This window comes from Bidens hawaiensis, unplaced genomic scaffold (assembly GCF_021521415.1).
Source record: "Bidens hawaiensis isolate Kalapana, Puna unplaced genomic scaffold, B.hawaiensis_p1.1 tig00011228_1, whole genome shotgun sequence".
Taxonomy (NCBI): domain Eukaryota; kingdom Viridiplantae; phylum Streptophyta; class Magnoliopsida; order Asterales; family Asteraceae; genus Bidens; species Bidens hawaiensis.
This window is the reverse complement of record NW_027491873.1, coordinates 488,930-499,262: the sequence shown is the minus strand read 5'-3', so window position 1 is coordinate 499,262 and position 10,333 is coordinate 488,930. Positions and strand designations below refer to the sequence as shown.

The window sequence follows — 10,333 nt, the reverse complement described above, 5'->3', positions numbered from 1 at the left end:
AGTTTAACAACCAGACTTAACGGGGTTAGTCGGACCGGGTTTAATTGCAAGTGAAATGAAACCATAGAGACGAAATCACAAATTTAAAACTATTGGACTAAAATCACAGTTTTGAACGATCCACATGGACGCTTTTAATTATTACATATAATGATAGGTATTAAAAAAAATCATAAAAATAAAATATATAAAAGTACTAACATAATAATAATAATAATAATAATATTAATATTAATAATACTAGCATCTCCTTGTTACAAGATTCCTTCTCACCCAATTCCTGCACAACAATAATATTAATATTAATAATACTCATCACAATTGAATGCTAAGTTAGTTACAGCACCATGGCCACATCATCATCATCAACATCTTCTCTCTATTTTCCGGCCACTTCTGCTGCCGGAACTCGAACTTCCTTTAATACCGCCACTGCATTCATACGCTGTCGCCGGAGCCGCCAGTTGACACGATTGAAGGTTAATAAGTCCGTAATTCGGTCAGATTTGGACAGTGATGTTTCAGACATGAGAACTAATGGTAATTTGTTAGTTTGTTTGTTTATTGATTGGATTAACTAGTACGGAATTGTGCTTATTGTATTAGGTTATTGATTAGTGATTACTATTTTATTATTTAATAGTTTATGTTTTTGTTGATTTATTTCATAATGACTTATGATTTTTCATTTATGATTATATGAACATAGAATTTGTTGTTAAGATATCACCGATTCATCAGAGTTTTCGACTTGCAGTATTTGTTAGAGTTTTGATGTGTAGTTTATTACAAGAGGTTTATGATTCCAATATTTTTGGACGTATTTTTTATCGAGCCGAGCTTGACTTAAAGATTTCAGCTGAGCTTTGATTTTGAGTCGAGCTAGCTTGGTATGAAGTTCGAGTCGAGCTCAAGCTAACCTTGGCTCGGCTCGGTAACGTCCTTCAAGTGTTGTTCCCTGCCACATCGTGCTGACACTAATGTGATTATGTGGTGATCGATTTGTTACTTATGGCTATTTCATTTGCTGGTTTGTCCGTTAGGTTTCACAATTGTCTTGTACCGATACTGCAATTTGGGACATTACCTGAGAAACTTAGCCTAATAATTCTTATTTCTAGTTAATTTGATGAAAGCATAGAATTATTGCCTTAATGGACAATGATATTTGAATTGTGATAATATTGGTAATTAGATATATAACCAATTTAACTTTTTAGTGACTACTGGATTAAAATTGTGGTGGTGCCTAATGAGTAGGTGTTTAAGTTGCTGTGATGTTAACTTTATTGCTTTATTATCTTTCTTTTTAGTAACATGGCATGGTACTGAGAACAGATTTGCTTGTTGTGTTGCTAAATAATCAGCTCCAAAAGGATTATTTCCACCAGAACCTGAACATTATCGGGGACCCAAGTTGAAGGTGGCAATCATAGGTGCTGGCCTTGCTGGCATGTCAACCGCAGTGGAGCTATTAGATCAAGGGCATGAGGTATTTAACAACTTGATTGAAAAGAACAGTAGTAAATTGTTTAACTATGCTTTACCTTGTTTGCACACACGAGTTCACTTCAAATTTTCATCATCGCACTTGAATTTTTTTAATTCTCCAGGTGGATATATACGAGTCAAGGACCTTTATTGGTGGAAAAGTTGGTTCATTTGTCGACAAACAAGGAAACCACATTGAAATGGGACTCCATGTTTTCTTTGGTTGTTACAATAATCTTTTCCGTCTTCTGAAAAAGGTGAAATTCCTTTGCAAATTCTGAAACAATTATCACAAACTCACAATTGAGATGAAATTATCCATCTGTAAGAATCTTTGATAAGTTTCATGTGATTTGTTTGTAACCTAGGTTGGTGCTGAGAAGAACCTTCTTGTCAAGGATCATACTCACACTTTTGTGAACAAAGGAGGAGAACTTGGCGGTAATTTTTTATATTTAGTTCGGAATTATTTTAACTAAATAACTTACACATTGGTGTAAAGTAATTATTATGTTAAATACTTAACATATTTGTAAATTCATGTGCGCATTGCAGAACTTGATTTCCGCTTTCCTGTTGGAGCACCATTACATGGAATTAACGCGTTTTTAACTACAAATCAACTTAAGGTAACATCATATTTATGCAATTACGGTCTTTCTGTAGTAAAATATGAAAAAACAACCCATTTGCTAATCTGTTAAATAATCGTATCATGATATGCAGACATATGATAAAGCCAGAAATGCTGTTGCCCTAGCTCTAAGTCCAGTTGTGAGAGCACTTGTCGATCCAGATGGAGCTATGACACAAATAAGGAACCTAGATAACGTAAGAACCATGATCCAAGATTAATATTTTTATTTTCTTTTGTGTAAGTTAATAAAGTCATTGCCTTTGAATGTGTTTGACTTTTTCAACAGGTTAGCTTCTCTGAATGGTTTATGTCTAAAGGGGGAACACGTACAAGTATTCAGAGGATGTGGGACCCTGTTGCTTATGCTCTTGGATTTATTGACTGTGATAATATCAGTGCACGGTGTATGCTCACCATTTTTTCATTATTTGCTACCAAGACAGAGGCCTCGTTGTTGCGTATGCTTAAGGGATCTCCTGATGTCTACCTAAGTGGTCCTATCAGAGATTATATTATAGAAAAAGGAGGAAGGTATGATTAATGATTATATCAAGTTACTTAGTTTAATCACGAATAACAATATGTTATACTTAGTATACTGGCAATAAGAACTTATATCAAGTACGTTTATCTTTTTTTTGGGAAAAGAAATGTTATCTTTTGCAACTATTAATATGGTTATTCTAGTTCAGGTTCCATCTCAGATGGGGGTGTCGGGAGGTTCTGTATGAGAAGTCCGCTAATGGAGACACTTATGTTACAGGGCTTGCTATGTCTAAGGTACAATCACTCTCTTCTATATTTGTTAGGTGTTCGCATGAAATGTTTTAAAGGTTACTTATTTATAAGGATGTTTGGTTACAGACGTTGCAATTCTCTAAAAAAATAAGATCATATAGGTGTCTGGCTGAAAAATAAGATCATGTGGTAATTGGGGCCTGTCGTCAATCATTGAAATGATGATATGTGGTCTAAGCTACCTATTCCACTCTGCTAATGGCTGAAAATATTTTGTTATTTTATAGGCGTCGGGCATTCAATTGTCTATCTGATTATTAACTAGTTTCTGCAATTTGGCACAGTAGTGTTGGCTCAATAGTTGGTACATGACAGGTCTAGAACCAGTGTACCACTAGTTTTTATTAAAAATGATAAAATCCATCAATGAGGATGAAACACATCAAAAAGGGATTAATAAAATAAAAAGTTGACTTAACTTCCACTATGTAAAGCTTTTAGTCTTAGAGATAGTAAGTGCAAGTCATCTAATATTATATATTTAAGAGTTCGTTCCATAAGCACCATTTAAATTTATTGCAGTTCCTTTTTAATCCTTAAACTTCTATAATTTATTTGACGTAACTAATATGTTTTAATCCTTACATGATCTGGAAACCTGCTATATCAGGTTAAACATAAAAAAAAGTTTATTACATAAACCATAAAACTTTTGCCCAGGTTTCATTTTTCTTTTTTGGACTTAAATGATACATATGTATATATCAACACTTTTGTATCTGATGATTATTGTGCTTTTCCAGGCTACTCAAAAGAAAATTGTGAAGGCGGATGCATATATAGCAGGTTTGTACATAACTTCTCCCTCACCAAAAACTAAATAAAAAATATATAAATATAAGTAACTAATACAATCACATTAAATGGCAGCGTGTGATGTCCCTGGTATCAAGAGACTTTTGCCTTCTAGTTGGAGAGAATGGGAATTCTTTGATAATATCTACAAATTAGTTGGTGTTCCAGTTGTGACTGTGCAACTTCGTTATAATGGCTGGGTAACAGAATTGCAGGATCTAGAACAATCTAGGTGAGCTTATGTGTCCAAATGTACTTCGCTGCGGAACAGATCTGCTTTTTATCTTTCAGGGTTTTTTTTTCAGATATTTTATCTGAATTAACTTATGAAATTTTAATTTGTAGGCAATTGAGGAAGGCCGCAGGGTTGGACAATCTTCTTTATACACCAGATGCAGATTTTTCATGTTTTGCTGACCTGGCACTGGCTTCACCAGAAGATTATTATATCGAGGGACAAGGCTCATTGCTCCAGTAGGGAATTATATATGCTGCATTTGTTATTTGTTTGGCAGTTGTGTGTTGTAACTGACTAACTACTCTTTTTACCATGCAGATGTGTGTTGACTCCAGGAGACCCATACATGCCTTTACCAAATGAAGAAATTATAAACCGGGTTTCCAAACAGGTTCTATAGACGTCTTTAACTGTTTGTTATGTATATTTTAGAAACCACTTATATTATTAAAACTGAACCCATAACCAACTTTTTGGTTTATATGGTTTATATTCAATGGGATAGGTTTTGGCTTTATTCCCATCTTCCCAAGGTCTGGAAGTAACCTGGTCATCTGTGGTCAAAATTGGTCAATCTTTGTATCGAGAGGGACCTGGTAAAGATCCATTTAGGCCGGATCAGAAGACACCCGTGAAGAACTTTTTCTTGGCGGGCTCATACACAAAACAGGTATTGCCAACTTCTTTCTTGTTTAAATGTTTTTATGATGTAACTTATGAATGAGTCGGTTCGAGTTCTTTATTATAGCTGACGGGTCAAACATGTAAAATAAAAAGGAGAAGACTGCAGCCCAATATGTATTAATGTATTATTAACCAAATAATTCAACCAGACCTGCTTTGACACACAAAATAACTATCTGTTTTGATCTCGGGCCGTGGAGGATTAATAACACGTATTTTTGAATCGAAACAGGATTACATAGATAGCATGGAAGGAGCGACTTTATCAGGCAGACAAGCTTCTGCATTTATATGCGATGCTGGTGAAGAGCTTGCAGCTTTAAGGAAACAAGTTGCTGCAATTCAATCCATTGGAGTTGATGAAATGAGCCTTGTTTAACAAGATGCCACTTACAATACTATATAGTGTATGCCTTTTGTATAATTGATTGGGAGGATGTAAGAAAATACATCATATATTTGCCATTTTAGTTATAAAATATGGATTTATTCTTGTTATTGTTAAAGATAATTGGTATCCACTTTCAAACAGTATAGATTAGTTTTATTTTATTATTTCATAAAAAACATTTAGTTACCACTTTCAAGCATTATGAAAAATTTAGATCATACTTTTCTCACTCTGGTACATAACTACATATATTATTGAGTTATAAAATGTGTCTAAATACTTACAAGACTTTATAATTATTAAATAAAAATCAAAAGGAAATTTATATATATCAAACAGATCCAAGACATTTCAAAACGGTATTAAATTGGGATGTTTTTTAACCTTCTTTTGGAGGCCATTTAAGTATCAACTATGAACTATATATCCCGCCCATGTGATCTCTCATCATCATAATAATAAATGATAAATAAAACTAGTAAATAATACATAAATTATAAGTTATTCGTTTACATGTGTGGAAAATAATGCCTTCGCGTGGTGCCATTTTGTCCGATCACTATTGCTCCTTTTGGAATTTAACACAAGACAATTTCGATTGAATCCGGTTTTTGCCAAATGTTTTAGGCCATTTGTAATGGGCTAAGTGCCCGAGTCAACATCAGCAAAGCATGGGCGTCAAACACCAATACACCACTACGGATGAGACGTTAAGGGCAAGCCCGTAAGTAGCTTGGCGGATGCTAGAGATTAAGAACGGTCGCAACCTTTTAACCCAATCAAATGGATTCAAGTGGGTGGGTGGGTGTGTAGTGGGGGCGCCAAGCCACTACACAGTTTTGTTTTATAAAGATACAACTTATCTTCTTATAAATATTTTATCTTATCTGATTATAATACAATTTTATTTATAATATTTGTTTTCAGAAACTATTTTTATTATTTTATATAGCAGAAAATGTAAATTTTCTTTGACAAACACTTGGTATAAATTTACCTGCTGTTTTCACCCCATTGTTACAAATGAAGGTGGTGTTTGGGATTGTATATTTGTGTTTTCTTGTAGCTTATTTGTTAACTTTTTAAAAAGTTAATAAGTTATATAAGTTGTTTGACAAGCAAAAATGGCTTTTGAATTTTAACTTATCAACAAGGCAAAATAAGGAGGTTTTGATAAGTTGAGGAAGTGTAACTTATTAACTTATTGTGCTTTGACTTACCTATTACACCCCTCAAACCCTCAAAACCCATTACTCATTTTAAAGGAGTGTCACGTTTTGTCATTTTAACTTTCCCCACCACATAAAATAACCCAAACACTTTTTTTTAAAAACTCCTTTCAAAAAATTCATATTAATAATTCCTTTTAACAAAAAATTTTGACTTAAATAAATAATCCCAAACACAAAACACACCCGAAGTTAAGAACATGTTTGGATGATCTATAAGTTAGCTATAAGATTAACATATATATTTTTTAATACATTATTATTAAAATAATATTTGTTTTTTTTGCTTACTAATTTATTTTTACGATTTAGTTTCAGTACCGTCGATACAAAATCCACTTTGCCACCTCAGCAAAAATTCATACTTCAAAGTTCAAACCATAACACACCCCAGACGACACTCTAATCTACCTTCTTGCCAATCGGTTAACGCCCAAAACTAAGATCACAAAAATGTGGGGTCCACCTCAATTTCAACCATTTACCTTTGTATAATACTGGTTAACTAGTCGTAAGTTCGGGTTTTAAAAAAACCATAAAATCAAATTGTCAGTTTTTGTTTCGGTTTCTTGCACACCCTAAACTATCCCCCTACATTACACTTGTTTTTAAGTTGGTTAGTTGAAGTCCAATGCTTACGTGACAATGACGTGACGCCTACATGACACTTTAACTAACCAAACCAAAACACATACTCTTAAGCTAAAGGGTATGGTTCATCTGCACCATACCCCCTCATTCGCCACGTCAGCCTTGTCTCTATCATTCTTCCTCACCCTTCAACGAAGGTTAGATGAACCATACCCCCTCATTCGCCACGTCAGCCTTGTCTCTATTATTCTTCCTCACCCTTCAACGAAGGTATAAATCATTCCCCTTAATTTCCACCATTCTTCACCATCCAAATCTCATATAGGTCCAACGGGGAGGGGAAGAGGGGTCACTGGCCTCATTTGGATGAGAGGGCTGCCACGTAGGACCAACAGAGGTTGCCCAACTTTTTTGGAAGTGTGGAGGGCAAACGGTGCCCTCTGCTTCTACTTCTAAACTAAAGGCGAAGAGCCAACATTGCAAGCAAATAGAGCGCCTCCGCCCGGCTGCGAGCCGGAAAGCCACTGACCTTAAGAAAACATTAATCTTTGATCTATCTTTGTAAGACCAAAACAGGATCGGGAGATCCTACCAAAATTCAAGTTGTAAGATCAAATTTAAAATTCAAACTTGATAGCAAAATAGTATGATAGTTCTTATAGTGATGTATATTCAAAATCACAAGACTGGAATGTGTTAACAAGTAATTATCGAAATTTCACCCCTTTTGTGTTCCATAGTAAAATGTTGTACCAATAAGCGTTAACATACATCAAGTAATACTCTTTTGAGAACTTAAGAGCAAAACAGAGACTTTTAGTTAAGGTGCCAATTCATGTCAAGCTTAGTTTGGCAGTCACAGGTCAACCCAAACCCATTTTTAAGTGTTAATGATAAAAACGGGTCAAATGGGTTGACATGTATAAAACCAAATGCATTGACAGCATATCATATGCCTTTCTCGTTTCTGTTTCCCAATACCAAAGTCTTAATATATTAAAACGCTAATGCTTGCAGCAAGCAAATTCATTCAAAATACCATACTAATCCTGTAACCAGCATACCAACTAAAATAAATTAAAAAGGACAAACAACTACTAATGTTCCACACACACGCCAGCAACAGTTGAAACCAACAAAAACAAGACTGCCATAATCTCACTGATTATTCATTGCATTTCTTCTCAATAAGCTTCTCAATAAGATCAGCAGCATCTTGAACTGTGGCGATACTCTGAGCACTCTCTTCTTCAACAGTGATGCCAAACTCTTCCTCGAGCCCCATAACAATCTCAACCTGCAAACATAAGTGGAAATAAATTCACCAAAGAAAGAAAATAAAAATTATACAAGTTTATAACTTCAAAAATTATAATTTTTTTTTGTTTATTAGTTTGAAGTACCGTGTCAAGTGAGTCGGCTCCCAGTTCAGCAAATTTTGATTCACCAGTAACCGGTGTTTCGGCTTTTACAGCCAGTTGTTCTCTAACAATGCAGCAAACCTTGTCTATTGTATCTGGTTTCGCCTGCAAAAGATGTGGAAACATAATTAGTTGAAAGTCACCAAAAACTTTTTAATGCATATAACCTCCTAAACCTTTTTTATTCAAAGATGTAGTTTTCTACTATAATAATATTGTATTGTAGCCGTAATTAACACATTTGAGTATTAATAGAATGATCAAAAAAGTGTGAGCAGGTCAACGAAGCCTGTATCGGCACGATAAAAACAATTCATTTTAACACTAAAGACAATAGTTCATTACATGCATTATACATTTATAAATATACATATTCATCCACAAGCCAGCATAGAATTGTAACAAAAGAAGAACCACTTACAGCACATGAAATCTGAAGGAGGCGAACCGGGAGAGTTTTTCCAGAGTTGGAAAAAGAAACCATGTTCAGCCCAGAGATCCTGGTTGATGCCTGAATATAAATATTTTACACAGAACCATTAGTATATGTATATCAGTAGCACTAGGTGTTACTTTCTTGCTGACTAATGAGGTTAATATATCATATTATCATCTAACAAGCTATACAGAGTGTCCCAGTCAAAGCACAAAAAAAATAAATATGTTTTCATAAAATCTTTGAATTAATAAAAAAAATTGAAAATTTAGAGTCATAAGGCATCTCTATGTACTGAAGACCATGCATATAAAGTAGATCCAAAATCTTTATGTATGCATGTTTTAATATTTTAATAAACAGTTGTTCTATAATTCTCTCTGTTGAATCAAACTATCAAACTTTAGCTACAACATAGATCAATTAAACAGAAATTTAAAACTAGAGCCTATAACCTAACCAAATTGAATCAAACTTTTAACCGGTATCTACTTTTCAATTACAGCTTAAAAGTACCAAATTGAATTCAAAACAAAACAAAATAACAATTCAACAATCAACGAATTAGCCAATTAGGTCGTACTTTAGGATCCAGAGCGTACGATCTATCAACTCGAAAAAATTGGGGAAAAAAAATAACCACAATCAATCAATAAACAATTAAAGAAATCAGATCAATAAATAAAACACGTTACACGTCCAACTACGACTACTAATCGAATCAATCAATCTACTGAAATGAAAATGAAGAATAATAAAAAAAACAGAGGGTAAAGGAAAGTGATAATAATAATATACCAGAGATTGGGTAGAGAGGTGTGCCGGAGAGATAAGAGATGAACCGGTGAAAGAGGCCATGGATCTGATCTGATTGATAATAATAACAACAATAAGATCTGGAGAACAATAGGCGGAGGCGACGATGAATGAAATGTGTGGGCAAGTAAGCAGAGAGTGTGTTTGGTTGTTTTTATAGGGTTAATATTAGGTTCCTCTTAGCATCGAGATATCCGCCGGTCAGATCACCCACCTAGCTAACTGTATCTTACGTTTTACACTTTTATTTCTCTTTTTTTTTTAATAAAAAAAGAACAACAAATATAAGATAATATGTGTTAAGAGGGTGTATGAATATCCAAAAAAGGTCTATGAATAACCATTGTCACAAATATAGAATGCATATATATAGAGAGAGAGTCCTTAAGCGCATCCAAGTTATCTGTAGTTCCTGGGAAAACTCGCCCGTCCGAATGTCCATTGGTGGCAAAATCGGGAGGCCCTCAGGATCAAACCAGAGATCACAAATATATCATGGATTGAACTTGAGTCTCTATTGTAAAAGTAAAGCTTCCTGCCACTTCACCACATTTTTTATTTCTAAACGTAATAATAATTATGGACTATTGGTTTTTATTGGTCCCAAGTATTTCATTTTTGCCGGCGCTGGTCCCAACTATCACTTTAACTGCCAACGGTCCCAACTTTCACACATGTGTCTGCCACCAGTCCACGACTAACCGAGTACTAACTCCGTTATGTTTTAGCTGACGTGTCCATCCTACGTGTTAAAAAACGTTGACGTGGCTGCCTGCGTGTATATTAATAACAAAAACCCGTCTCCT

General features: G+C 34.5%; 2 protein-coding genes across 2 annotated transcripts; one reads left to right on the top strand and one right to left on the bottom strand.

The window, feature by feature from the left end:
- Window positions 1–245: 245 nt before the first annotated feature.
- On the top strand, window positions 246–5,148 carry LOC143537561 (zeta-carotene desaturase, chloroplastic/chromoplastic). The gene is made up of 14 exons (XM_077031309.1): window positions 246–540; window positions 1,368–1,492; window positions 1,614–1,748; window positions 1,860–1,932; window positions 2,047–2,120; window positions 2,218–2,322; window positions 2,415–2,659; window positions 2,821–2,908; window positions 3,670–3,712; window positions 3,797–3,953; window positions 4,067–4,195; window positions 4,278–4,350; window positions 4,465–4,629; window positions 4,876–5,148. The coding sequence occupies exons 1-14, from the start codon at window positions 348–350 to the stop codon at window positions 5,020–5,022; spliced, it is 1,752 nt and encodes a 583-aa protein (XP_076887424.1). The 5' UTR covers window positions 246–347; the 3' UTR covers window positions 5,023–5,148.
- A 2,684-nt stretch (window positions 5,149–7,832) lies between these two features.
- Window positions 7,833–9,715, bottom strand: LOC143537538 (acyl carrier protein 1, chloroplastic-like). Its single transcript, XM_077031281.1, has 4 exons — window positions 9,510–9,715; window positions 8,697–8,786; window positions 8,258–8,380; window positions 7,833–8,151 (listed from the first exon to the last, which is right to left on the bottom strand). The coding sequence occupies exons 1-4, from the start codon at window positions 9,567–9,569 to the stop codon at window positions 8,020–8,022; spliced, it is 405 nt and encodes a 134-aa protein (XP_076887396.1). The 5' UTR covers window positions 9,570–9,715; the 3' UTR covers window positions 7,833–8,019.
- Between the last annotated feature and the right edge of the window lie 618 nt (window positions 9,716–10,333).